Raw genomic sequence first — 27,816 nt, 5'->3', positions numbered from 1 at the left:
ACTGAAAGATAACAGCGTGCAGGCTGAGGTCACAGATGCCACTTCAGTCGTCCCTGGTGGTCTTCTGGCACTGACCTTAGCAAGCCAGTTCATGAGATCAGGATGCAGAGGAAAATAATCATTGCACTACTACTGTCAGGTAAGTGGAATTTTTTTTTAAACGTGATGCTGTTACATGGGATATAGGATTATAGGTCAAAAGAGCAACATTTTAGTCCTATCTAACTTAAATGAATGTATAAATGAGTAGTATCTCAGATCCCAGTTTGGTGGATGGATTTTTACTGGGACTCAGCTGGTAAAGTAGAGAAAATGACACAAGGGGGCCCAGTAACTGCGGCTGAATCACAATTTTCCAGTATGAGAAGCATGCTTCTGTTCCCCAGCTAGACTTAAAAGAATTTTATCAAATATTATGGGAAACATCTCTGCTGTGAAGGAATGTGTTGCTCTGTTGGTGTTTCAATGAGTTTAACTTGTAAATTAAAGAGTCATTAAGGAAGGTGATGGTGGATGTACAGTCCTCAGTTTTCAAGAAATTTCCCCCCCAAAATTATAATTTCCTCCTTCTCCTGCCAAAAATGTACAAGCCACAAGCATGAACTCTGAATCCACAGGGGGGTTGTTTCCCACTTTGTGGCCCACTTCGTGAGGTGTGATGCAGTGAAAAAGGAAGAAAGAAAGAAAGAGCTCTTATTGGCTTAGGTGTTATGTGGTTTGGGGAGAAATCGAAATCAATTCATTAAAATAAAGAAATAACACAGGTGCATTAAGAAGTTGTATCAGATTAGCATTATTCTTGACCTCTTCCTGAGAATGTCATGGTTAACGTCTTCTTAAATGCAGTGTTTATGTGTCAGAAATACTAGTGCCCAGCACGTAGATCAGGAGCAGGCCATTACTTGGAATGTCTCTAGCCCCGCAGACGTGGCTGTCACTCGAGTTAGAGCAAGTCTCAAGGATCTGCTGCTGGATGGGGGAGGGAGCCAGCATTTTCTAAGATACATGAGCGGGTAAAAAGAGTGTCATGGTTAAAGCACAGATGTGAAAGACAGGCAGAACTAGGGTCAAACCTGGCTTCACATCGGAGAGCCCGGGGAACAAGGAGGCAAACGACCTACCCTTTCTTTGCCTCAGTGTCCTTGTCTGTAAAATGCAGACCATGCTGGTACCTGCCTCCTAGGAATCACATAAAGACTAAAGAAAGTAATTACCGTAAAGTACTTACTCCAGCGCCCAGCACATAGTAAAGAGGTAAATGAGTATTTAGCTATGATAATAATTACAAACTAGGAAACAAACCTGGGTACGTGATGGTGACTTCTCAGAAGTCAGGGAGAATGGGAAATTACGGGAAAATAAAAAAGTTGCTCTAATTTTTTTTTTAAGTAGCAAAGTATGAAAACATTAAGTTGAAGAAAAGAAAACATGTGGAAGGAATGCAGCCTAGTATTTAAATATAATCAAATATCTGTAGAGCTGTCACACAGAAGAGACCAGAGGCATTCGCTGTTTTGTTCCAGAGGGCAAAGGGCAAATACTCTCTCATATTAGACACATTACCTATTGGTGGTGGGGGAAGCACGATATTTGGAAAGGACTCCTGGAAAAGAAAGAAATTCATGAAACCAGTGCTCAAGCTGATAGTGGATTAAGGCCTTAAATGAGACTCCACCAGAAGGTCGTCAAAACCAAGTGACTTTGAGGCCTGCCTTAGTCTCCAGTGCCACAGCTGTCATCATCCTTACATCTGAAATCCTCAAAGAAACCCTCTTAATGTGACTACTTTATAGAATAATAGAAAGATGTTGGGAAAGATGCCCCCCTCCCTACCCCGCCCCTTACTCATTAGTTGGGAGGAGAACCTGGAAAGAATGAGGAAGGAAAAAAAAAAGATTGTTTTCTTTCTCCAGTAATCCTTAAGGATAAAGCCACTATTTCTAATTCTACATGTATCAGATGTCATCCTCCCAATGGGCAGTAACGTTTTCGAAATGATTTGATTCCTGCTTCCTGAATTCATTCACTCACTGGTTCATTCAGTAACTATGTGTGGGGTGCCAAGCACAGAGGCCAGGGCAGTCAGACATGCGGGCTCCCGCTCAGGATGCAGGTGCCATCAGGGCAGGTGGGGGCAGGCAGTGCGAGGGAACACAGACGTTAAACAGGATTTTTTTTTAACAAAGGTAATAAATGCTGTTTATGACTTCTTTAAATTTACATAGTGATCCAACATATTAATAACTTCTGAACTTCAAAAAACCAAATCCATTTACATTTGGTGTAGTATCGGTCACCAAAATGACGGGGGAAGGAAACTTGATGACTGTCAGAATGTGCAGAGGTTTTCATTAAGGCAATATTGACGGAGACGACCATTTGACCAGGTGACCATCTGTCACCTCAAATGCCTCACAACTCTGGAACGCTCCTTGTGACAAACTGTCAGCGCACAGTGCTTCCTAAATTATTGATCATTAAAATGAGAACAGACAGTGAAAAATAACGCAAAGAAAATTAAACCAGGGAAGGCGATGAACATAAGGCAGGAGGCTGATGGAGAGAAGGGCGGCAGGAAATTTTTCTCTGAGTTAGTGCCAACGATGATGAGAGTTGAACAGTGAGAGGAGGCCAACCCTGTGAAATCAGGGGGAAGGGTGCTGGAGGGAGAGGGGAGGGAGAGGATGAAAGTTCTGAGACAGGAGAAAATATAGGGCGTTCAAGGAAAAGCCAAAGCTTTAATTTGAAAATCGGATTCTGATGCTAGGAAGTTCTTGGAGAGAGTTCTGCGTAGATAGACCATGAATTACCCTGGGGTTCTCACTACACACACCTGCAGGCACACCAGGCTGAACAGCACATGCTTAGAATGACTGAGAAAGTGGGCATCTCCTTTTTCTTCAGCGATCCAAGAAGAGAAGCTTTCTCTCCATTTAGCTGTTGCAGGAATGAGTTCTGAACTGGATTTCAGGGACCACGACACTCTAAATTTCTTAAAGTGAAACCCGTGTCTTCATGTATGCATCCCCTGCACTGCTGGGCACCTAGTCGGCACTCAATAACAGTTGCAGAAATGACCGATGACCAGAATTCTGCTGCAGACTAGTTTAACTGTGGGCAATTGACCCCCATGAGCCTCAGTTTCCTCCTGCCTATTTAATAAAACACAGAATAAATAGATGGCATCGAAAATCCCTTTCATCTCTAAACTTCAGTGACACCTCAAGGTCAGCCTGAGATGATCTGTAGATTAGTTACCACACCTATAAAGCTCTAGCTTAGGGTGAAATTGGATTTTTAGAGAGAAATGAACACTCCACTATGAACTCCTGGGGAAAAATTTCTAAGAGGGGAAAGAAGAGACTGTATCTCGAAATTGACTCACACTGATTTGAATTTGGGAAGTTGAATTTAACATTCTTGCCATGGATTTTTTTTCCTTTGCTTTCTAGAGGATTCTTGAAAACATCTATGAATCTACTGGAGATGCACATTTTAAATAATTTTCCTAAATGTCTTTATAGGTTATATTTTAACTGCATCTCCTCAAACGAGCCCTAACACTCAAAGTCCAGGTAAGTTACCAACAAAAGCAGATGGATACTAGATTTCCAGCCATTATTATCATATCCATATATTTAATAAGTACTTATCTGTGTGGTTTTCTGTGATAAATGAACTAAATCAAAACTAAAGCAAAAATACAGAAGAGAAACATCCCAGGGTTATCTCTCAGTGTTGGGATTGGAGGTAATTTTCTTCCCTGCTTTTTAATACTTTCTAAATTTTCTGTGAAAATAATCATAAAATATAATTGGGAAAAGTTTAAAAAATCTTTAAATTAAACATACACAATCTCTGCTTTCTAAGATGTCTCTATCATTAAGCAATGCTGACAAACATTAACAGAGGAAGACCTAGATTCCAGCATATTTATTGCATTGTGCTTATTACGACTCAAATAACTTGGTTGTGATATATACTGAAACTGATTTCAGGGACCTGATAGAGAAAAGAGAATTGATAGTAAACATATGAGATAACCCACAGTTTATATTTTCCCATTTTCTGTTTTTTTTAATTGAAATATAGTTGATTTAAAATATTATGTTACTTTCAAGTGTACAACATAGTGATTCAATATTTTTACAGATTTTACTCCATTTATAGTTATTATAAAATATTGGCTATATTCCCTGTCCTGTACAATATGTCCTTGTAGCTTATTTATTTCATACAGAGTAGTTCATACCTCTTAATCCCCTACCTGTATTTTGCCCCTCCCCACTTCCCTCTCCCTACTAGTAACCACTAGTTTGTTCTCTATATCTGTGAGCCTATTTCTGTTTTGTTTTATTCATTCATTTTATTTTTCAGATTCCACATATAAGGGATAACATACAGTATCTGTCTGTCCCTGTTTGACTTATTTCACTAAGCATACCCTTTAGGTCCCTTCACATTGTTGCAAATGACAGAGTTTCATTCTTTTTTATGACTGAGTAATATTCCAGTGTATGTATATATGTGTGTGTGTGTGTGTATCTCATCTTCTTTATCCAGTCATCTGTTGATGGACACTTAGATTGCTTCCACATCTTGGCAATTGTAAATAGTGCTGTTATGAACACTGAGGTGCATGTATCTTTTCAAATTTGTGTTTTCATTTTCTTTGGATATATACCCAGGAGTGGAATTGCTGGGTCATATGGCGATTCTATTCTTAGTTTATTAAGAAACTTCCATACTGTTTTCCACAATGGCTGCAGCACAAATTTACATTCCCACCAACGGTCTACAAGGGTTCTATTTTCTCCATAGCCTTATTAATATTTGTTATTTGGAGACTGTTTTTTTAGGAATTTTATTTTATTTTTTTAATTGAAGTATAGTCAGTTTACAATGTATCAATTTGTGGTGTGCAGCATAATGTTTCAGTCATACATATACATACATATATTCCTTTTCATATTCTTTTTCATTATATGTTACTATAAGATATTGAATATAGTTCTCTGTGCTATACAGAAGAAACTTGTTGTTTATCTACTTTATAAATAGTAGTTAATATATGCAAATCTCAAACTCCCAATTTATCCCTTCCTACCCCCTTTCCCCCCTGGTAACCATAAGTTTGTTTACTATGTCTGTGAGCCTGTTTCTGTTTTATAGATAAGTTCATTAGTGTCTTCTTTTTGCTTTTTTTGATTCCACATATGAGTGATATCATATGGTATTTTTCTTTCTTTTTCTGGCTTACTTCACTTAGAATGATGATCTCCAGGTCCATCCACACTGCTGCAAATGGCATTATTTTATTCTTTTTTATGGCTGAGTAGTATTCCATTATTTAAATATACCACAGCTTCTATATCCAGTCAACTGTTGATGGACATTTCAGTTGTTTCCATGTCTTGGCTATTGTATATAATGCTGCTATGAACATTGGGGTGCATGTATCTTTCAAATTAGAGTTCCCTCCAGATATATGCCCAGGAGTGGGATTGCTGGCTTATCATACAGTAAGTCTGTTTTTAGTTTTTTGAGGACTCTCCATACTGTTTTCCACATTCTTACAGATGTGAGGTAAAATCTCATTGTGGTTTTGATTTGCATGTCTTTCATGATTAGCAACGTTGAGCATCTTTTCATGTGCTTATTATTTCATGTGCCAACAGTATGTCTTCTTTGGGAAAGGCCCATTTTCCATCTTTTAGAGTACTTATTTCTGTTATGATACAGTAACTAACCCTCAAGTCCCCGGCTGCCACACTCAAGTAGCTAAGGGTATCAGAAAAGTGGCAGCATCTAGAACCTTAGGATGCTTTATTCACTGAGAGACTCCTATGACATCATGGGAGTCAGGCAGTGTTCGTCCTATACCTGTCTCAGAAAAGTAAATGACTCCAAAAACACTGCAAGCCCCAAACCATAAAACATTCTTCTGTCAGTCACCAAGCACCATACCAACTCTCAGTGCAAAAGTGCAGGAGGAGAGTTCTGACCTCATCTTGTCTAGAGCCTTGTCTCCCTTAATATTTTAGATCAGACAGTTCTTTCATCATTTAATGGTCTTGGCACCCATGCTAAAAATCAATTACCACAGATACAGGTTCATTTCTAGACTCTCAATTCTATTCCATTGATTCTTAGAGCAATACCACACTGTTTCGATTACCACTGCTTTGTAGTAAGTTTTGGAATTGTAAGGTGTAGATCATCCATCTTTGCACTTTTTAAGGTTATTTTGGCTATTCGGGGTCCCTAGCAATTCCATATGAATTTTAAGGTCAATTTTTCTCTTCGTGTAAACATTTATATAAATCAATCAATCAATCATTCATTTAACACGGTCAGTAACTCTGTAAGATAGACAATTATTATCCCCATTTTACGAATTATGAAACAAAGGTACAGAGGGAATAAGTAAACTGCCCAAGGTCTCAGCTCGTAGTTATGAAATTACTTTGAAGCCAGGCCGTCTGGCTCTGGAGTCCGTGCATTTCATCAACATGTTGTAATGCCTTATTTGTCCTACACGTTGATGTTCACAGCTTGGCACATCCTCTCTCTGCCAACATTGTCACTCAGCGTTCTGCTTGTGCTTTCACTAAAGTGAAGTCTGTAGTGAAGGCTGGTGGTCTGTCTTCTCCTTTTGGTGCAGCTAATGAACCCTAAATTTATGACTATTAAGTTAACTTTTTTGCTGTTTTTTTCTCTGGGCTAAATAACCTTTCATCAAGGGCTCTCCCTTTGATATAGCCACTCATTTCTCAGTCATGGTTGTGTTTAAAAATCAAAATGAAAGAAAAGAAACCCAAAGCACAAAACATGAATGCAGTGCCTCTATGGAAGGCAGGCGAGAAGACAGTTCGTGGCAGTGACATTGGGTCTTGCCAGGAAAAACACTGCACAAATTTGCCTTTCAGTGTCCTCCCTGTTCCATCAGGTACAGATCTCAAAACATCTTGTCAAGCAATTCAGCAACATCACTTCAAAATGAGTGTTTGGGAATGCTGGAACACATGATAAAGTTTATCCTCATTAATTTATTACCAAAAGAACTATACATCAATCACTTGTGATTGCAAAGCAGATACCTTTCAGATTCTAATTATTTTTTTTGCCTCCTTGATTTATCACAATTGGAGAAAACAGTTAAAACTTCTCACTGCTATTGTAATTCTGTCCATTTCTTCTTTTGCTTTATATTTCATGTTGCTCTACTATTGAGATATAATGGCTTGGTCAGTCCATAGTTATTTAAGAATTATTATGTCATGTATCCTTTAACAATATAAATTGAATTAATTGTCTGTCTTTTTATTGTCTTTGCCTTTAGTTCGACTTTGTCTAATATTAAAATTGTGATTTCTGGTTTTATTTATTTTTATTTTTCAAGTATACCTTGCACTCTTTTTTTAACATGTCACATTCTTTTGTTTTATTTGTACTCCTTGTGATCTAGTGTATTTTTGTTGGATTTTTTTTTTCCTGTCTGTTTTGACTCAATCTAAATGTCCTTATCCTTTAATACAGAAATTTAATCCATAGGCATTTATGGATTCACAACTGACATTTAGTTTATTTTCTGTTATTTTTATTCCATACTTTATTAAATTTCTTATTTCTGATCTTTTAATGTACATGCTATAGTTTATTTGCCTATATCCTCTTATATGTTTGGAAGGTATATATCATACTTGTAATTATCCCATTAGCTAACTTTATGCTTTTGAAAGCATTTGTTCTTAGAACTCCCAAACCATTTTAATGGCATTGCACACATAGAAATTCGAACTGCTTTTATAGACCCTGTATAAGCTGGAAAAGGCTACTGGAGTATGAAGCCAACTGGCCAACAGCTTGTGGGTGCCTTGAATGAATTTCAGTTGTGTCATGGGCTACTGATTCCCGCACCCCTCTGGAGGCCAGGTACTCAGGTAGGGTACAGCCATGGCTGTCAAGCAGCAGGACATTCAAGGATGGTTAAGGCATAGTGAGTGTACATTGCAATTCATTGCACAAAGACACAAACACACAAACAGACATATGTATGAGACAAAATTCCACAAAATAATAACTGTCCTTACTGTGTGTGATGCACTTTGATGTAGTCTCTTCTATCGTATACAATTTGATTTTTTAACACCAGTGACAACTGTGTAACTGATTTCATAGCCCATTAATGCAGGAACTCACTATCTTGACTACATGCTGGAATCATCTGAAGGACTCTAAAAAGTACTGATGACTGAGTTCCACATCCAGAGATTCCAAATATACCCAATCAGGGGCCAAATCCAACCTACCACCTGGCTTTGTATAGCCTGAAAATTAAGAATGCTTTTTACAATTCTAAGTGCGTAAAAAAATCAAAAGAGTAATAATGGTTTGTGACATGTGGATAGTCTATGAAATTAAAATTTGAGTGTCCATAAATAACTATTGGAATACAGCTGTACTCATTCACTAGTATGTTGGCTGACGTATTGTCTGTGGCTGCTGTGGCACTGTGACAATGGAATTAGAGAGCTGTAACAGAGACTGTCCTGCAAAGCCTAAATTTTTACTCATTCTCCCTTTCCAGAAAAAAAAAGTTGACCACTCTTGCACTAAGGGATCCCGAACCCAGATTTCCACCAGAGCCACTCCACTTTGTTTCATACACTGAGGAGCCCACCGTTGGAAAGTGCATGGAGGGAAAACAAATGTGGGGGAGATGGGGCTTTCTAAGACAAAACCCCAAGAAATAGCATCATTTCGTATGGAAAATTGTGACTGTTATTATTTCTCAAGCAAATCAGGCTAATACCCATTTGTTTCATGAATAAGTTTCAACTCAAGGCAGGAAAATGAAGTTTCTACATGTTTATCTAGTCTGGAGCAATGGTTCTTGTTGCTGGCAGCACATTAGACACCAGTGTCTGGGAACTGCAGATGGTTCTAATGGGCAGTCAAGAGTGAGGACCCTGATTTAGCTTCTGTTGTTCCTATTTGTCATGGTCCAGCCAGTGATGGCAAGTATCAGTGGTGTGAGAACTTTGGGATAAAGCTTTCATTTTTAATTAGAATTTTTCTCATCCACTCTAACTTCCTTAACTCCAAATCTAATGTGTATAGGAAGTTTAGCTGCAGAAATGCCAATATCTTAAAATAAAGCCGGCACACCTAAAGTATGTGAAATCCCCTTTAGTTCTGAGGATTTATGGTAAGCAAGAGTAACTGGATTGGAAGATGCTTGGCTGGAAAAAGTGAGATTTCAGTTCACAAACTGTTACTAACCAGAAACATCTGTTCTTCCATAACCTAGATCTGACACTACAGGTCACTTTACCACTGTATGTTAGAGAAATAACCCTCTCATCATCAGGTTATGCACAAGATGGATTATTATTTTTGCATCTCTGCAGTTAGCCAAAATTCCTGTTAGTGAAGGCTTGCTTGAGAGTTAGTTTCATAATTTGGTGAGAATTTAATCTCTTAGTGAAACTTACTTGATGCTCTCAATCTTTTTATTCTGCATAGATTGTGGTAGGACTTGACAGACAATTCTGCAGTCAGAGAGATGGGAATTCAGAATCCAGCTATGCCATTTATCAGCTGCGTGATCTTAGGCAAGTGAGGCAATGTTTCTCATCTTTGTTTTTCACATGATAATTAATATTTAATAATATTCCCTTGGGTAACTGTTTTGAAGGTGTCAAGAGAGAATGCCTAGAGTTAGTAAATACACACGTTAACTAGGAATATTATTACCTTCAACATAGAAATGGCTATGATTTGGGGAGAGTAAGTACCTTAGAGGACATCTGCTCCATTACTCTCATATTAGAAGCAAGAAACTTCTAATGACTTATTCAGATTCCTAACCAGTTAGTGGCAAAACCAGGACTAGAACTCTGATCACCTTTCTCATTGGAACAATAAACAACAATATCCCTTGCTTTCCATCTGTCCAGGCTGAAGAATGCAGTGGCTGGGGTTATGGGCTGGTTCTTCTCTCTCTTACTGCTGGCTCAGTGATGGTTTGGATGAGGATGACTGGAAGCTGGGCAGTACAGAGCCAGGCTATAAAGTTCAGGGTTCCATGTCCTTCTAGGCCAAAGCAGCTCCAAAGCAGACTCATCAAGGAGCGGTTCTCTACCAAGTTAAGGAAGGCAGAGGTGTGACCAACTGGCTGCTGGGAACTGCCGAAGCATGCAACTTGTGAGCAGAAACGGGTCATCACATTTGACATCTGGCCCACGAACTGCACCAGCTAACATGCTGTGTCCTTCTTTAAGAGCTATTGATGGGACTTCACACAAAGTGTTGAGGGCTATTCAAAACACTAAACTCAAATGTTATCCCATCAACTGCTTTATCCTTAGAAAGTTCAACTTTTCTAAATTGCAACTGGCTACTCTGGCTTACTAAAACCTTCCCAAAAAGGAAAAGTGAATGACAACAGATGGGATGGACATCGAACTATACTATTATAACTTGACCCAGATGGAATCTGTGAGTCTTTTGGTTCAAGGGCAAAACTGAGTATTTCTTTAAATGTATTGCTTTTTAACAGTAACTTTCTCTAAACATCTTTTGGAATAGGCAAGAGCCCTGTTTATACAGTCATTCTGTAGAAAACAATACAGTCTGACAGAAAAGAAATTGAGTTGGAAGTCAGCATATGTGAGGTTTTTCCCAGTTTTCCCACAAATTAGCAGTGCAGAACTTCCACACATGCATTTATTGATCAGTTTTCACTGGTCATCACAATGCCAAAAAACTATTGCACTTATCTGTGAAATTCCTTCTATTTTAAAGAATGGTCTTGCCAGATAGAAACTAAAAGAGTTCAGCAATAGTAAACCTATGCTAAAAGAAATATTGAAAGATCTGTTCTAAATAGACAAGAAGCAGAGAGCTATACAAATGAGAAGACCATAAGTGGAAATGGGATAACTATAATGAGTTACAAGAGAATAAACATGAAGATGTTAAAAAAAAAAAAGGACATCAAAATTATAAAAGGTGAGACAGGGGAGCAAGAAAATACAGATTTTTTTCCTCTCTCTTCTTTTTTTTTCTTTTTTCTTTCTTTTCTTTTCTTTTTTTTTTCCTCATTCTTTTTAGGATGTGTTTGAGCCTACATGACTACCAGTCTAAAGCAAACAGATATAGTAAGGGGTTAACATACCTGAAAAACAAGGTAACCACAAATCAAAAGCACACAGTAGAGTCACAAAAAAACAAAAAGAAACCAAGCTAATACAAAAGAAAACTATCAAACCAGAAAAATACCATATGATATCACCTATATGTGGAATCTTAAAAAAAAAAAAAAAGACAAACAAATTTATTTACAAAACAGAAACAGACTCACAGACAAAGAAAACAAACTTATGGTTACCAGGGGTGGGGAAGGGAGTGGGAAGGGATAAATTGGGAGTTCAAGATTTGCAGATATTAATTAACATATATAAAATAGGTAAACAACAAGCTCATACTGTATAGCACAGGGAACAATATTCAATATCTTGTAGTAACCTATGGTGAAAAAGAATATGAAAATGAATATATGTATGCTCATGTATGACTGAAGAATTGTGCTGTACACCAGAAATTGACACAGCATTGTAAACTGACTCTAGCTCAATAAAAATATATATTTAAGAGTTAAAAAAAAACAATTTACACTTAGAAAATTTAGTTTTCTGACCTGGAAACTATGAAGGCTTTTCCTATGCAGAGTGTACCCTCGTAAGAGTTTGCTTTTGTAAGATAAGACTTCTATCAACTGCAAGTCAGGAGGGAACCAAACTGAAACTCACAGCTGCGTGAGCTGACCTTATCACAGCGTGACAGGAGCTCGGCTAATGGAAATTTGGGCAATTTCCAAAAACTGCAGGGTATTTGTCCAACACTGCATCTTGCATTCATCCTAACGACACTCCCCATGAGAAATGCCAGCTGTTTGGGAGAGCCGTGTGGTTTAGCGGCTAGAGCACAGAGGAGAGTGCTAGGAGACTGGACCTCTACTCCCTATCATGTCCTCACCCACAAGTCACCCCGCCTCCTCCGAACACCGGGAACAGCGGCAGGGGCCCTGTTGTGCTCCCTCTTACAACGCCCAGGCATCTCAGGCTGGTAGCGTTTCCGTGAGCACCTGTGAGGTCAGAGCAGTGAGGATGAGAGACCAAAGAGGTGAATGTTCTGAAACAATTCATGTTACACAAGTATGAGATGATACCACCATGCAAATTTGGAATATTTAATATTCTGGGCGGTGTATTGACTAATTTGTTCCCTCTTCCCAAATCTAAAACTATGGGATTCAGTTCAAGTCACAAATATGTACTTGCCAAGTACCAAAGCAAATGCCATTTCAGTATCTTGGGACTGAAAAAAATTTTTTAACCAGGAGTCTGAGGCCTTCCCAAACCTTCCCTTCCATTCCATTTGGTGTTAATTTGCCACCTGAACATTAAACTCTTATCAGTTAGCTGCCCCTCAGCCTCCACATAAATGCACACTCTCTTTCTCTGTATTTTATCCCATGCTATTCCTTTACCTTAATTCCTCCTCCTCCACATTTCCACCAAAAACTCTACCTATCCTTCAAGTTTCAGCCAGTGATTCACCGCAAGAAGGTGTGGGGTAGGGACTCCAGTGTAAGTTTTCAGAGCCCAGTGCAGCTAAGGAAATGTGCAGGGTTGGCTCAAGGCCCATCTCTGTTCCGGGCTGGTCAGATGCTGGATACATCTTCCATGATATCTCAAGTTAAATGTGTGTCTCTTGGGCAGAGAGGTGGAATTTTTCAGGTATAGTCTGGATGTGTTCCCACAAAAGAAGTGGGGAATTAAGAAAAGGACCCTCATATCAGTATTGCTAGAGCAGAAAACAGTTTTTCTCAGTGGTTACAGGAAGAAGACACTGAGGGCTAAGAGATAATGGAAGAACTGCAATAAATTGTAAAAATTTGTGTAAAAAGTCATCAAAATGAAGACTGCATTATTATTATAAAAATTCTAGTACACAGGATGTTTGGGAATCTCAAGGAATTTAGTTGTCTTTTTTGTGTGTACCATGCACCCTTATGTTCACCAACTAATATGCTAAAACATGAAGGAAATCTTGCTGACAAGATCTCAACCAGGCAGAGACTTAGGAAGTGGGCATATTATTGCAAGGCAGCAGAATTAGGTTTCAGTTCTGTCCCATACCAACTGTGTTAAACTGAGCGAATCATCCAATTTTCACGATATCAAATTTCTTCTTTGTAAAGTAAGAAAGTTGGAGTAGATGTTCCAAGAGACCTTGTATGGTAATATGTAAAAGTACATTTTGAATTAATTGGGATAATATTTAGATTGACCTTTACTCAGGGAACAATGCAGACAAGTCGAAAGCTGATTAAGCAACAGAAAGGGAGGGGCCCAGAGTATAAGAGGACAAAAAGCAGAAGAGAAACCCCTCTGTAATCCAGGCCCTAAGAGGTTCAGGAAAACTGCGTCCATTGCTTAATGGTAACATATTTGCTCAGATAGCCCAGTGGAAGATTCTGTTGTAAAAAGCCCTGTTTAAAATAAGCTTAGTCACAGAAATTTTGCAACTCTGCATTACTGAACATGTCCCCAGATGTCTATTAGCTGATTAGGGTCTTAGGAACCTGGGAGCGTCAGATAGACATGAGGGCTATCAATGTAGCATCAGAACATTCTTGGTGCTTGCTGGGGATATGTTTTGTGGAGCTTGGGGTTCCTTACCTTGGATTTTGAAAGTAGCTTAAGCATCTGAGGATGTAGAAAGAGACATTTCTTTTGTTTTTCCTGAGTGACATCTTCCAACCAGGGGTTGGTTTATTTAATTTGAGGTGCTCGATAAACTTCTTTAAATTCTTTAATTGTGAATCTATTTTAGAATAACCAGCATGTTCTTTAAATGCAATTAAATCCTAGAAAATATAAAAGCTTATCTGTGTGATCAGAGCCTGTGTCCTTTCAAACTGACACTGGGAACTCTGAAGCCTCTGAGCGTTCCTCATACCACTCACCAAGCACAGGTATTAATCCCTATTGAAATACTTATACAAGGTTATCTGTTTTTTCAGAATATGGAAGAAAAACTAACTATGACAAAGGTCATTTTACAGATCAGCTACCGAAATTAGATGGTTAAGGAAATGATGTTAAAAATATTTTTTATCAAGTTATTCTTAGATCATTTACTTACTATAAATAAGTATTTATTTACTTACTGTGCTGGTGGTTTTAGGTGACCGTGTTATGATATTGTATCAGACAATTAAATCTGGAGAATTAAAGCAAGTATTTCTAAGATCATAAGTGGAAAATTTCAGCCTCAAATCAGTTTGGCAACCAACCAGTTTTTACAGAATATGCCGCTCACAGATGGGACTTGGCTAAAGTCTGCACAATTTGTTTGAAATTGAAAGGACTGTGACTGTGTTACTCTAAACAACGTATTGCCTTCAATATTAGATATTCCTGAGTTCTGACTTCAATTTAGAGCCTTGGGACTTCTGCCTCTACTTCTTCGGAACAAAATTCCCACTAAATGCTCCTCCCCACTGAGGAATAGTGGCTGGAAAAGAAAGAATTCTATCTATTTGCTAGAGGGTTAGAATTATTTTGATAAAGTTCGAAACTCTTTTTAATGAGCTCTCTCTACCTAAGCATTTTCTCCTTTCGATAGCAAAAAAGTTACATAGATTTTGCTTATCCCTTGAAAATACTGTTTTTCCCCTTCTCTGACCTTGTTTGAAATTAAAAGCATTAAAGTGCCAGTTTCAAGAGATGTTAGATCCTACTGCTGGGTCTTTGCCATCTTTTTTACAACTTGCTATAATTTTCTGTCCCTTTAAGCCCTTAACCTACAGGCCTTCTGCACCAAAGGCAAGGCCTACAAGTGATAAGGACTCTCTGAGGAGCGCCTCCTGTGCCAAAGGACTGCTTATCTTGGTCTCTGTCGAACACAAGATGGGATCCTCTTATAAAGAGTTCTGGGCACGTCTCCCCCACCCCCCCCACATCATCCTTCATGCTATTGACAGTGATCTTCCCAAAATGAAAATCTGGTTCAAACCCTTCATTGTCCTTCTGCCACCTTAAAGTCCAAAGTCCATACCATGGCCCCAACACACATCATTTCACTGCTTCCTCTGCTTCTCACATCACATGCTGCAACCACGTAGATAGTTGCAACTCCCTCAACTTGTGATGATGTCTCAAGTTCCAGGACATCCCTGACCCTGCTGACTCTGTACCTAAATGTCCGCAGAGTTGGTGGGATGAAATCCTAGACTTCTTTCAAGGTGAGTTCAGAGAACCCCTCCATGAGGTCTTTCCACCTCCTTCTTTTTCAGATAGAATTGACCATTGTCTCCTCTGTGCCCCTGCTCCCCTAAAATACTTCATTACACTTAGATTACATTTTGTCCCTCTTTACTAAGGTGGAATTTCCTCGATGGAAAGACCATGAATTATTTATTAATTCATTGTATTCCTAGTACAAAGTAGACATGTCAAAACACTCTTGTAAATGAACACACAAGTGAATAAATACCCAAGGTGCCAAGTAACCATCAAGGCCTACAGAACACATCTGGATTCTAAATGGTCAGTCATTAAGATTTCACTGAGACTTTGCCACTATGCCAAGCACTGGGGACTCTGTGGAGTGTTTAGTCTAAATCTAAGTTAGGGAGGTGAGAGACGACCTCCCAACTAAAATGGCTTTGAACTGAGACCTAAATAGCAGACAGTGAGGCAAGATGGGGCCACAGGAGGATATTCCTGCCTAAACAATTCAAGGGTAAACTGAGTAGGTGACAGCTGGTAGAAAGACACAGGTCTCAGTACACTGTCCTTAAGTAGACTGATCAGATGTGCCCAAGACATTTTCCATTCTTTGTGGATTCTCCAGGAAACCGTGAGTGTTTAGCTGAGGAGTCAAGGTTACGCTGTCCCTGGGAAGTGTCTGCAGGTGCCCTTCTACCCTCATGCCATCATACTGGGATACCAGTTCCTTTACTAGAAAGTCTCAAAGGAATAAGCAGACACACATCCAGAGAGTTTAGTGCACTGATGTTTATGTCAGAATGGTTTATAACTCTCATAAGAGTAAAAGTAACATGAATGCTGAAGAGGTTGATAAACTACAATATTCATATAATGGAATACTATGCAGCCATCAAAAATCTTGTAATAGAAGAGTATTCAAAATATAGGATGTATGTTCATGGTGTATATTTTTAAATACTATTTACATATTGATACATATTTAAACACAATGATTCCATATTTAGATGCAACAGCTAAAAGTTCAGATGGCTATATACCAAAATGTTTAAAGTGTCTGTCTCTGAAGGGGGTGGGTCTAGCTCAGTGGTAGAGTGCATATCTAGCATGCACAAGGTCCTAAGTTCAATCCCCAGTACTTACATTAAAAAAATTAAAAAAAAATCTAAGGAATATATTCTACAATGTCTTTCTCTGGGTAGTGGAATGAAAATGGTTTTTATATTTTTATTTGACCTTTCTTATATTTCCCAATTTTAATTTGTTGAATCTATATTGCTTTCACAATTAAAAAATCTTATTTAGTTGATAAAATTTTATAAAGTAATTTATAAATTTTAAATGTATAAAACTTATTTAAAAATAAATACATAATTGCTTAATCATAAAAATCAATATATTATATATTGAGATTTTTTTAAATACAAGAGAATACATATCCAGTATTCATATTTGTGTGCATATATATTTGTGGTAAAGAATAATTACGACCTAGAATTCATTACATCACTTGCTTATCTGGATCCTCAGCCAGTAATCAGAGACCGGAGCCAGCATTTCCCTACAATTCTATTACAACTCTGAAATTCTACTTTTGAAAGAGAGAAAAGAAGTACACTGGGGGAACCTTAGAATTGACTCACCCTCTATCCAGCTAGATGAAAACTGACTCTAATAGTGTCTTTGTTTTCATTTTTCCTGTGGAAGTAAGACTGTACCCAGGAGGTGGAGGCAGGGAGGCATGGGGCAGAACTTTAGTCTTTGTGTAATGGCTGTGAGTTTCCATCTTTCTTTAACATGGACAGTTTTCCAGTTATATAAAATGCAATGCAAATACAGCTTCAGGTCTCCCCCTTTATGCAAATGACTACAGCCAACATGAATGTAATGTTCATTACATGCCAAGTACTATACTAACTGGAATGTGTGTGGGTGAATGTATCCACACATGTATATTTATTAAACTCATTCAGTCCTCACAGTGACATTTTGAGGCAGGTATTATCTTTTTATAAATGAGGAAATCAAGGCCCACTTTCCTCATCTGTCAGGCCCTGCAATGTAGAATTTCTGGACCTGCCACTGGAAGAGAGGTGAGATCACTGTGTCTTTTGTTAGATGCTCTATTGTCCACTCATCACCTCATTCTTAATCCCTTTCTTAATTTCTCTTTTATACCATTTCGCTTTCCGGGAACTTCTCAGCAGCAACCACTCCTAGTAGAGGTCCTGCAGCTACAACTCCAGGCCCGACACAAGGGTACCAAGGTTTGTTCAAATTTTAAAATAGTTCCTCTGGAGTCATTGTTATGATGCAAATCTATTGAATGCGACCTGTCACTGTTGGGAAACTGTGACAAAGACTGAGAAATGGAAGTGAAGTAGACAAGAGTCCCTCCTCTAGAGGAACTCTCACTTCTGGAAAGGCTCACAGAAATAATATTATAGGTTAAAGAAATTAAAGCAATCCAGCAGGCCACAAAAATGATGAATGTGACCATGAAATGGTGGGCCAGATAAAAGGGAACTGGTAGAGCAGTGGTGAGGAGAGCCTGTGGTCAAATCCAGCTGGACTCAGCCCTGGGCTTAGCCCTGCCCCCGCTGCTGACTCTGCATGAGCTGAACCCTCAGTTCCCCAAAGGGCCTGTCTTCTTAATTTGAAAATGGGGCTCATTATACTTATCCCGCAGTGTTTCTCTAAAGATTAAATGAGAAAATGTGTGTAAAATTGCTTGGCTCCAAGCCTGACACATCAGAAGTGCCTATTAAAGTACAAGCCAAGCTGAGTGCTGAGATAAGGGTGGTCAGGCAGCATCTCTTTCTCTGGTTATTTTTCTAGGGAGAAAAAGATGGCTTTATTAGAGCTGCTTAAATGTAGAAAGGGAGAGGGTCTTTTGTCAGTGGGGTTTAAGTGGAAGGATCCTCCGGATTTAAAATAAAGCCTCAAAGAAGACTAAGCATGACTACTGGATCATTAGCTAATAGAAACACTGAGAAAATGCCCTGAGGTAAATGGAAGCGATGGATTTTAAGAACAGAGACCAAGGGAGGGAAATCAGGCTAAGTGCTTAGAACTCATTATTAGGCTTCTGGGTCCGATTACACAATCTAATTTTCAAAGTGATTTCAGTGTGAAGCCGACATGACAGTGTCAAACCAGAAAGCATTTAAGGGGCCAACTACAAACACACATGCCCTGAATCCCATAAATGATCACGGGCATGGTGGACCACTGTAGTAAGTGTTTTCATGCATTATTGAATTTTATCCTCATAGAGACAGAATCATCTTCATTTGCCCAAGAGAATACTAAAGCACAGAGAAATTAAGTCACTTGTCCAAGACCACACAACTAGTAAGAGGCAGACACGTGACTGAAGCCGATTCTGTCTTGATCCAGAGCTCGTACACCAGCCACAACTATCACCTGCCACAAAGATCAAGAAGACAAGCCCAATTCACGTCTGTGCATAACTGTTGAAGAACGACCAAACATAACGGAGTCCTTGACTGTGTCATGCAATATACTGTAACATGTTATTTGTAATCATTAAATTCAAGAAAATTGTGTAGCAATAGTAGTAACGGGGCTTCTTGACATAAATGGCATTCAAAGACAGCAGAAAAAGAAATGTAAGATGTGAAACTGGTAAGGGAGAGGTTAACTCTAGCAGAGCATTAAGGCAATGGTACTAGAAACTTCTGCAGGACGGGAACCTAGTGGGACTGCTGGCAAACACTCCGCTAAGACACAGTGAGGGTTTGAATTCTGATAGTGGCTGTGGCATAAATCTGGAAAATTGACAGCAACAGGACCTCTTTTGGGGTTCACTGATGTCCATGTGGAGTGATGGCTCAGTCTGTCTCCTTTCTGCTCACCATTTTACATTTTTGAAAAAATGCACAGCTTCTAGTGGAAGTCAACAGCTCTTCCAACCTTCTCATACCCTTCCCTTTAGTTAGTGAGATGGTTTGCTAATTTCTGATTCATGAGAACTCACTGGATAGTTGAAAGTAGATACTGGAATTACTAAAGTTAAGACTGACACCTTCCCCCATAATTTTTACTGGCTAACTGTTGAATGCTGAACAGCAGCGCTCCAAACACACTTAAGGAAAAGAAACCCACTGAGCAGTCTAATGCCAAAACGGTATTTTTAAAAACATGACTTATGTTTTCTGACTTTATTTTGAAATTTTGTCTTTTTAGAAGTGCCACAATATGAACCCCCATTCTCAGCACCAGGTATGTTAGTATTTGACATGGAATGATGATCATTGCATTTTAAATTGCGTATTGCTAGTTTCAAATGCCTATGTAAAGAAGAAGCACCAATTTTATTTTTTATGTTTATTTTCTTTCTTTTTTTGCTGTTTTTTTTTCCATTTTTATTGAGGTATAGTTAATGTGTAATATTATATAATGTACAATATTATATAAGTTACAATATTATATATAGTGAGTCACAAATTTAAAGGTTATACTCCATTTATAGTTTTTGTGAAATATTGGCTAATTCCCATGCTGTACAATATATCCTTGTAGTCTCTTTCACACAAAATAGTTTGTACCTCTTATCCCCTAGCCCTATATTACACCCCTCTTCCTTCTCCCCACTGGTAACCACCAGTTTATTTTAAAAACAAAAGAGTACATGTTATTGACTTTTGTCATACAAAATTATAAAAGTAAACAAAATATGTTCTTTTTAAAATTAAAATAGGTATTTCTAATTTCCTTAAACATTTTGAAAACACCAACACATAACTTAATTCTCATTTTTAAAAAAATTAGATATTTTTTAGCTTGCTAACCAACCGTGGGTACATGGGAAAAGTCTAAGAGCTTATAAAACAATTGAACTTCTCCCTTCCCTACTATAAAGAAAGCAATTAATTGGCAGCACATCCAGAATAAATATAGACCATTCATGCCTCAATCCAGATTCATTTTTGGCCCCATACTATCACTTTGGGGCTACCTTCTCAACCTGCTATAACTGGGGACTGTGGCTCCCTTCTTAGGTGTTGCGCTGGTTCATTTACACGCTTCTTTACTCTTCCATGTTTCTAAGCCTCCCCTCACACTTGGCCTGTGCCCATACTTCACACCATAAAAAACGAATTGTACAACTGAATCATTATCTCACAAATTAAAGCTAAGTGGAGAGAAAGGTTGGGCAATACGAGTGAGAGGAAAAGCTACTTTTACTTTTTTGTATCAGTAAATAGGCTTTTAAATATATATCAGTCAAATAAATATGCTACTAATATGCGAAAGGGTCTCTAATTTAAATTGTGTTTCACTCCCAACATGGAAAAGATTTTTAGTGATTTTATTATAGACTATGTGTAAGGATACTGTGGAAGGAGCAGAGGCTTAGACTACAGGTGACCTGGACAGTAGTTACCAATGTGCTTCTAACTAGTTGTCCCACCTCGGATAAGTAACTCAAACTCATTAGGCTTCCTCATTTCTGAACTGCTTATACCAATTTCCTTCCAAATTTCTGATTCTACGATCTGTCCAATACCCCTCTACACATCAAGACATTATTTTCTTCCATACCTTTGAAACACTGAAAGAGTTTGTGGTTTTTCTCATGTTGGCGTAAAAGGTCCACACAGCTCTCATCCGTAATTACACTTGGGAGACCCTGTAAAGAACACTGGGGTTGGAGTTGAAGCCCCTGGGTCTTGGTTCTGTCATTAGTTTTGTAGCCTTGGACAAAAGATTTTACCACTTTAAGTTCCAGTTTCCCACATGGTTACTGTGAAAAATCTAATTTTTAAAAAGATAAAATATACATAAAAGTTTACTAATGTACTTTCTATTAAAAAGGCAAAGCGGTATTACCCTGACTTTGCCTGCTTTATTTGCCAACTGTTATGCGGTCCTTTATTTCACATTTTTATATTTTGCTGTTTTCTTTTTCTCTCGCCCAGTAATAACAGTCATTGTTTTTGCGGTGATGGCTGGTATCATTGGAATTATCCTCCTAAGTTATTACTTATCGGTAAACATAAAGGTGAGGATTCAGCTTTTAATTCTGCTGTAAGTACTGATGTGAATAGCTCTAGGAGGGTTTGCTCCTCTGGGTTTAACTCAACTCAAACAGAAACAAAACTGCATGAAACTTCATCATTGTCCATGAGCCCATGGCATATGCAGAGATGCTTAAACATTTCAGGGCTGGTTTCTCTGTTCGTATCCAATTCTGGTGCCTAGGAACAGGGACCCGTGCTGAGGCCCAAGGACAAAAACCCCCCTTCCTGTAAGGAAGGGGCAGGTCTGACCCTGAAGCCCAGTAAGGGACAATCTTAGGCTTTTTGTTTTTCTTGCTTTTATTCCCCATTTTTTGTTGGCCTTGTGCTGGGTTTGTTTACAAAAGATGTATTTTGTTTAACCAAATATGAAAAATGTAAAATTCTGTTCATAAAAACAAACCTTCAATCTTTTTCAGCTGGACACACAGAAGTGACTGAGTTACTCCAGCAGAAATTTTTCTTTTTATCATTTGCCCTATTAAAAAACCACAAATATAAATCTATCCCCATTTTCCAGTGAAAGGTCCTTCAAAAGTTTTAATTTAATATTTTTTGATGGATATGGATGAAATAGCCAAGTTTCTAGTTATAGTATCTAGTTTATGTATGTGAAAAATATTTAAAATAACATGATATGTTTATGCATGTTTAAAACATTTGCTTTTTTTATTCTCGTATTTCCTGAGACAAATTTTTCAAACTCCACCTATGAACTTTCCAGCATGAGTGATTTTTTTTAATCACTAAAGCTAATTTCAAGTCTGTATGATAGCATTCCAAAGCACACAACCTTCACTATAACCTATTTAAGACAATTCAGATGCCACATTTGTGTGTTTATAATGCTAATAATTGGAACTATAGTCATAGATCATTAGGTACCTCGTCTCAAAAGAATGGTACAGTTCTCACCCACCCTCTACTGTTTCTCTCTCTTTGTGCTCTCCACATTGTAACCACTGTATATATTCTTTTAAAAAGGCTTGTTTAGACAGGCAACAACACTGTAATGGCAGGTCTATAACAAGTTGATAGTAAATCTACGTTAAGTTCTTCTGTCCTTTTCTTTTTTAACTATTTCTATTAGGTGAGTTTTATGAACATCCAAATCTATGTTTGGTTAGCATTACTCCATGTAAATGTATTTTCTCTAAGTAATACTTTCTTAATAAAAGTAATTGACAGTGTCTGCTCTAATATGAGAGATTTTTTAAGGACTTGAATAAAAGATGACTCCTCTTGTTGGCAATTTGAACACTGGGGGAAAAGTTATCTCCTTGTATTTGGTATAGACGGCAAACTGTTGTCTTCTCCCTTGGTTGATGACCTGAAATCTAAAAAAGTCAATGATATCTCTTGGTAAAAGTCAGAGAAAATCTTCTATATGGACATAGAAGAATTGGGTCATGGTCAATATGACTAAGAAAATGTATCTTTAAAAAAAAAAATTCTATTTGAGCTTTCCACTACAGCAGGGAAATATGACAGAGTCAATGTCTAGGGGAATAATATACCTATGGAAATAAGAAATACTATTAGAAATACAAATAAAAGTTTAAATTAAAATTTGTAAATATCTATGAAATAGTAATTTCTTCCACAAAAGACCTCTGCAAAGTGAATTTTAATCAAAACAAACTTTAGCCAAAAAGAATTTTTTTAATTTGAGGAATTTTTATTTACTAAGTATAGAAAATTGTGGCATTAACATTTTTTCTGGTTTTAATTCGTAGCGAAGAGCATCTGTCAAACCATCTCAACCCTCCCGGATATAGGTGTGCTTCTTTTAACTTCTGTAGAAACAGACAGACCAGGTCAGTGCTAATATTTTTACTGCCTTTTGCCTTTTTGGAAGGGAAATAAATTAACGATTTATTTCTTTCTGAGTTGGGAAGGGTGCACCCAGTTAGAATTCATTTACATTCTATTTCATCAATGCCTCCTCTGTAAGATTTTATCCTTTATATGAATGTTTATCTGCAGCATAATGAAACTCCCCCTTAGGCATAAAGTATCTTTTAAAAAAGAAAAAGTAAAACAAATACCATAAGTAAAGCAAAAACTAAGTTCTTTTATGTACTTCTTATTTTCCCAAGTGCAAAGTTGCATCATAGGAGACCCTACAGTGGATAGAGTTTAACAGCCCTAGATCTGGAGCTAGACCCGGATTTGAATCCACACTCCAACACTTAGCAGCTGTGTAACTTGACCAGCTCTTCTTGTGGCGATAACAGTGGTTAATGTGGAGGGAATTTCATGTGGACACGATGATGGTGTTCACCTCATCGAGTTTCATGAGGATTAAATGAAGCGCCAGCATCTAGAGCAGTTTCATCCCATAGCAAGTGCTCCTGCCTGACAGCTGTCACAGACACGACAGGCCCTGCACAAACGGCCAGTTGCTTGGCTCCGTTTTCGCTTCCTCTCCCAGGCGCGAAGTGGATGAGACAACATGGGGAAAACAGCAGATACGTTCTGTTCATCAAAAATAGAACCGACTCACTATTTTTCAAAAAGAGCACTCACTGCCACCTTGAAGTGAGAGGTTTTTTTTTACATTTAAAAACATCCGGATGTTAGGGCTCTCTTGCAGAAAACAAATGTAAACTCTAACAATGCTGCATCGCAACCGCTAGCATGACTGCAATTCATAAGAGCTAGTAGCAGTTGCTGTCTCTGCTATGTGCTTAAATACCTAGCCAATTTCACTACCTATGGCCTCTGGTATAATCTCACTGATCAAGTACACAGTTCCTTTAAACTCTGCCTGAGGCATAAAACCCAAGTGACGTCTAATTTGGGAGATGTCCGCCAAGAACAAGTCTCTGTGGAATGGGCTTTAAATGCTCAAGCAAAATGGAACTGATCCTGCCTTGTACAAAATCGATTAAAGTTCTTCCCATGGTCATCAAAAATCATGACAGATCTCAGGTGCTGTAAATTTCCATATTCCAGTTTTAACCCTAGACCTAGCACCCATCTTCAAAGGACTTGCTAGGTTTTTTAGACTTTGGGGTCACAAAAAATAGAGTTTCAAAAATCCGCCTCGGGTACATAAGCTATCTACGTAGAACTAGCCCATCACAGTATCTTGTGGGTTCTTAAATCTCAATGATGATGATTCTGTAATTGTTTAGTCCTAGGAAGTAAATGCTCTATAGAGTGAATGGCATACATGTCATTCTCAGCTAAAGGGATTAATAAAACTCAATCTGCAGATACTTAAAACAACAAAAGTTTTGAGTCATTTACCAGACTCACTTCACTTACTAAAGTTACCTTGACATAGGACTTGCAGCTGGAATATCTGTTAAGTATTTATCTACATTCTGCATCATTGCAAAAAAAAATATGTGTTGAAGCTGTTTTTAAAATGGAGCAATTACCAGCTGAAGCCTAATTTTTTTGCTACTTAAATTTCTATATGCTTTTAACTACTGATTTATTTTGATGACAAATTTAGTGCTTAGTTTGGTTTTTTTTTTTTTTTATACAATCTTGAGCCTCTCTGTGGAATAACCCACAAAAGTTTGAGACAATTTAATCCATCAAAAGTGACTTAAAATATCCTTGTTAGTTGAAGTACAACAAACATTTACCAAATGCTTACTTTAGGCTGGGTACCACACTCACATTAGATACACCGATCAGAATCTCTGTCCTTTAGAAGCTGAGAGCCTAATCGCGGAACAGACAGACTGTGGTCATTGCAGGGAACAAGTTTCAAGGTAGTAGAGACATCTGCATCTGAAAAAGACTGGGGCAGGTAGCAAAGGCTTCTGGAGATGAAATCACCGGAGGTCAGTCTTACAGGACAGATGGAGGTTTCTGGGGGCAAGCCAGTTCCAGGCAAAAGAGCAGCTTGAACAAAGGATAAAAGAAGACAAAATACGGTGCACTCAAGAAACTGGGTGCATTTCCACATTCACAAGATTAATGCCTCAGTTCTCTGTTCACATCTCAAATATATGTCAAGGCAGTGAAAAGTCAGATGAACCAAATTTTAGGCTCATTTCATGTCTCCATATTTGTGCCAATGAAGTTATTATATGTGACTTAGTAAATTAGTGAAATGGGTTATAAAATCTGGCCCCACCTCACAGGAAATTTTGGGAAACACATGATTACTATAACATGCTTTAGCCCTAGTTTTGTAGAATACTGCTCTAAAGTAATTTACAAGTCAAAAGCAGTCAGAGATTAGAATGATCTGCCCCTTCAACAAGAACCAGAGATGTGAGGGTATAAAGAACGGATCGCTTTAACCTCCTTGAACCTGCACATGATTCATAGTTGGGGGGAAATGAGAAAAAGGGGGTCTGAATCAGCTGTCCACAGTGGCAGCCACATGTGACCCCTGCCAGCCCACTTCTTATGGGAGAATTTGAGGATGCACGGTTCCTGTAATTCCCCAGCAGAAGAATGCCGTGGGGAATGTTCTGCTTCTATAACAGCAAAGGCTCTCCCCATCCCTTCACGCACCCTCGGCAGTAATATAAACCTAACCTACCGGCCAAGAAAGGTAGAGCATCGGATTTGGTCGGAAAGACCAGCCCCTGCCCTTCCATCCCACGCTAGAATCAGAGAGGACTCACGCAGGGAGTTTCTGCACAGACTTGCCCTTGCTTATGTCCAAGGGAAAAAAAAAGTGATTCCTGAAAGAGATTACGGACTAAGAAGCTTGTCTTAAATTCAAACACACATATGTAATAACTCAACTGACTTATCACTGACTGCCTCCCCATGACAGTCCACCCCTACAGAATTCTCTGTTAGTTTCTCATGTTTGCAGAAACTAGAAACAGAGGAATTATGTTTGTTCCCTACCTAAGGCTTTTGGAATAGATTTCTAAGACATTTTTTTGTTACACATAACTCTAATAGAGCTAATCTGAAAAGAAATTCCTTTCAGTTCCTAATAATTGTATTCAAGGACAACTCTTAAGAATGTAGAATCCTGAAATTTATTTTATGCATTAATTTCCTGTGGTATTTAAATATAACTATGTTTTACACTACAGTTTTGTATTTTTTTCTCTCTCTCTCTATAATCCTTCTACAGAATTGATGAGAATCTGCTCACCAAACCAAGTTTTGGAAAAACTCAAAGACAAAAGACTTCAGTCAAATATGTGAAATTCAGTCAAGTGAAAAATGAACACATAAAAAACCAACAAATTGTTTACTTTCCTACGTTGTATGAGTTCAGGATAAAAATTTCATCATAATGAGTCTGGTGATAAATACTTCCTTTTACGCTTACTTTTGTGTGTTAGCATAATTTTCATAATCCATTGATTTAGAATTCTGATCCAAAACTTTAGTTGGCTTCATCTGCCATTCTTTAAGACTGACTTATTCTACTGTATTTTAATGATTCTGCTGTCAAATGAAAGGCTTATAATATCTACATAAAATCTAAGTTCTCTTCTCGTTCTAAACTTCTGAGTCTATTTTCACTGTTTTGATTAAATTAGGAGCACAGCAAAATGCTATTATTTCCCTCATTGCTGAAAAGGCAAGGTATGGTATTACATGAATGATGACGATGTTTTAGTCACACTAATAAAGCTTGTGCTTGGAAATGCCTTGCATACATACATACATATGTACACATACATACATACATGTATGTGTACATATATGTAAAGACTAGGACATAGATATAAATATATAAAATGATACCCACATTCATACTTTAATGCATAAATCAAGTTTTTCGCATTAAAAAAGTGAGATGTTACGTACGTATAAATGGCTCATTTAAATGAACCTATCTAACAGAAGGGCATTAACTCGCCAAGGGCACTGACCGATGCACTGTATTCCACTGGAAGAGTTATTTATGTCAGTAGGCAGAGTATCCTGAGAAAGAATTGATAACTTTTCCTTGCGAAAGAAACTTCTTCATAACTTTGTTAATGCAACAAGATGTGCAAATTTGCCATGCAGGTAAATATGTTAAAAGGCTACTCTGCATTCTCAATTAAATTCTTTAATCCGTTCAGTTCTTGTTTCTCTTATTAATAAAGTTTTGGAAATTGGTTTAAATAATCCAAAACTCTGGATACAAGACACTAAGGGTTTGTGACTATACAGTTATCACTCATTTATAGTAAAACTTGAAAAGCAATATAAAAACAAACAACCTTCTTGCGATGTTCTATTTCCAAATGAATAAAAATCCATATGGCTTTCCATTGCTGTGTGATAAGTAAGTAACGATGTGTACATAATGGGCTTGGCAATTTAAATTTATTTTTAATAAATATTTTAAAAATCTAAACTTTAACTTACTTGTATGTTCAGAGTATTCTTGTACTAAACTGATTATTTAAAAGTAAAGAATAAGAACAATATACTTCTGTTTGTATATATTTTTTAAAAGTAGCTTTAACAGTATTATTGGGTTAATTTAATCAAATGAATAACCCAAGCATCAAGGCAATTTTAAATGTACTTTT

The 27,816-nt window shown here is 37.8% G+C and overlaps 1 protein-coding gene and 1 long non-coding RNA gene across 3 annotated transcripts in view; one reads left to right on the top strand and one right to left on the bottom strand.

The window, feature by feature from the left end:
• LOC116658724 overlaps positions 1 to 27,816 on the bottom strand; it is an 80,437-nt gene that overhangs the window by 44,834 nt on the left and 7,787 nt on the right. The window lies entirely within an intron of this gene.
• On the top strand, positions 53 to 27,502 carry LOC116658721 (glycophorin-A-like). Of its 2 annotated transcripts, none has more exons than XM_032464218.1 (7): positions 53 to 139; positions 3,525 to 3,575; positions 17,513 to 17,572; positions 19,515 to 19,550; positions 21,251 to 21,333; positions 23,086 to 23,166; positions 26,415 to 27,502. In XM_032464218.1, exons 1-6 carry the CDS (start codon positions 103 to 105, stop codon positions 23,125 to 23,127), a joined length of 309 nt encoding a protein of 102 aa, XP_032320109.1. In that variant the 5' UTR covers positions 53 to 102; the 3' UTR covers positions 23,128 to 23,166; positions 26,415 to 27,502. The 2 variants fall into 2 exon arrangements, with proteins under 2 accessions (XP_032320109.1, XP_032320112.1); XM_032464221.1 differs by lacking the exon at positions 26,415 to 27,502 and adding an exon at positions 23,449 to 23,473.

This window comes from Camelus ferus, chromosome 2, assembly GCF_009834535.1.
Source record: "Camelus ferus isolate YT-003-E chromosome 2, BCGSAC_Cfer_1.0, whole genome shotgun sequence".
NCBI classification, from domain to species: Eukaryota; Metazoa; Chordata; class Mammalia; order Artiodactyla; family Camelidae; genus Camelus; species Camelus ferus.
This window is presented reverse-complemented; position numbering and strand designations above follow the sequence as displayed.

Coding starts and splice junctions, on each gene's coding strand:
- LOC116658721 (XM_032464218.1), top strand. CDS start 103: ATGCAGAGGAAAATAATCATTGCACTACTACTGTCAG. Junction 140..3,524: donor CATTGCACTACTACTGTCAG/GTAAGTGGAATT, acceptor ATGTCTTTATAG/GTTATATTTTAACTGCATCT. Junction 21,334..23,085: donor ACTTATCGGTAAACATAAAG/GTGAGGATTCAG, acceptor TTTAATTCGTAG/CGAAGAGCATCTGTCAAACC.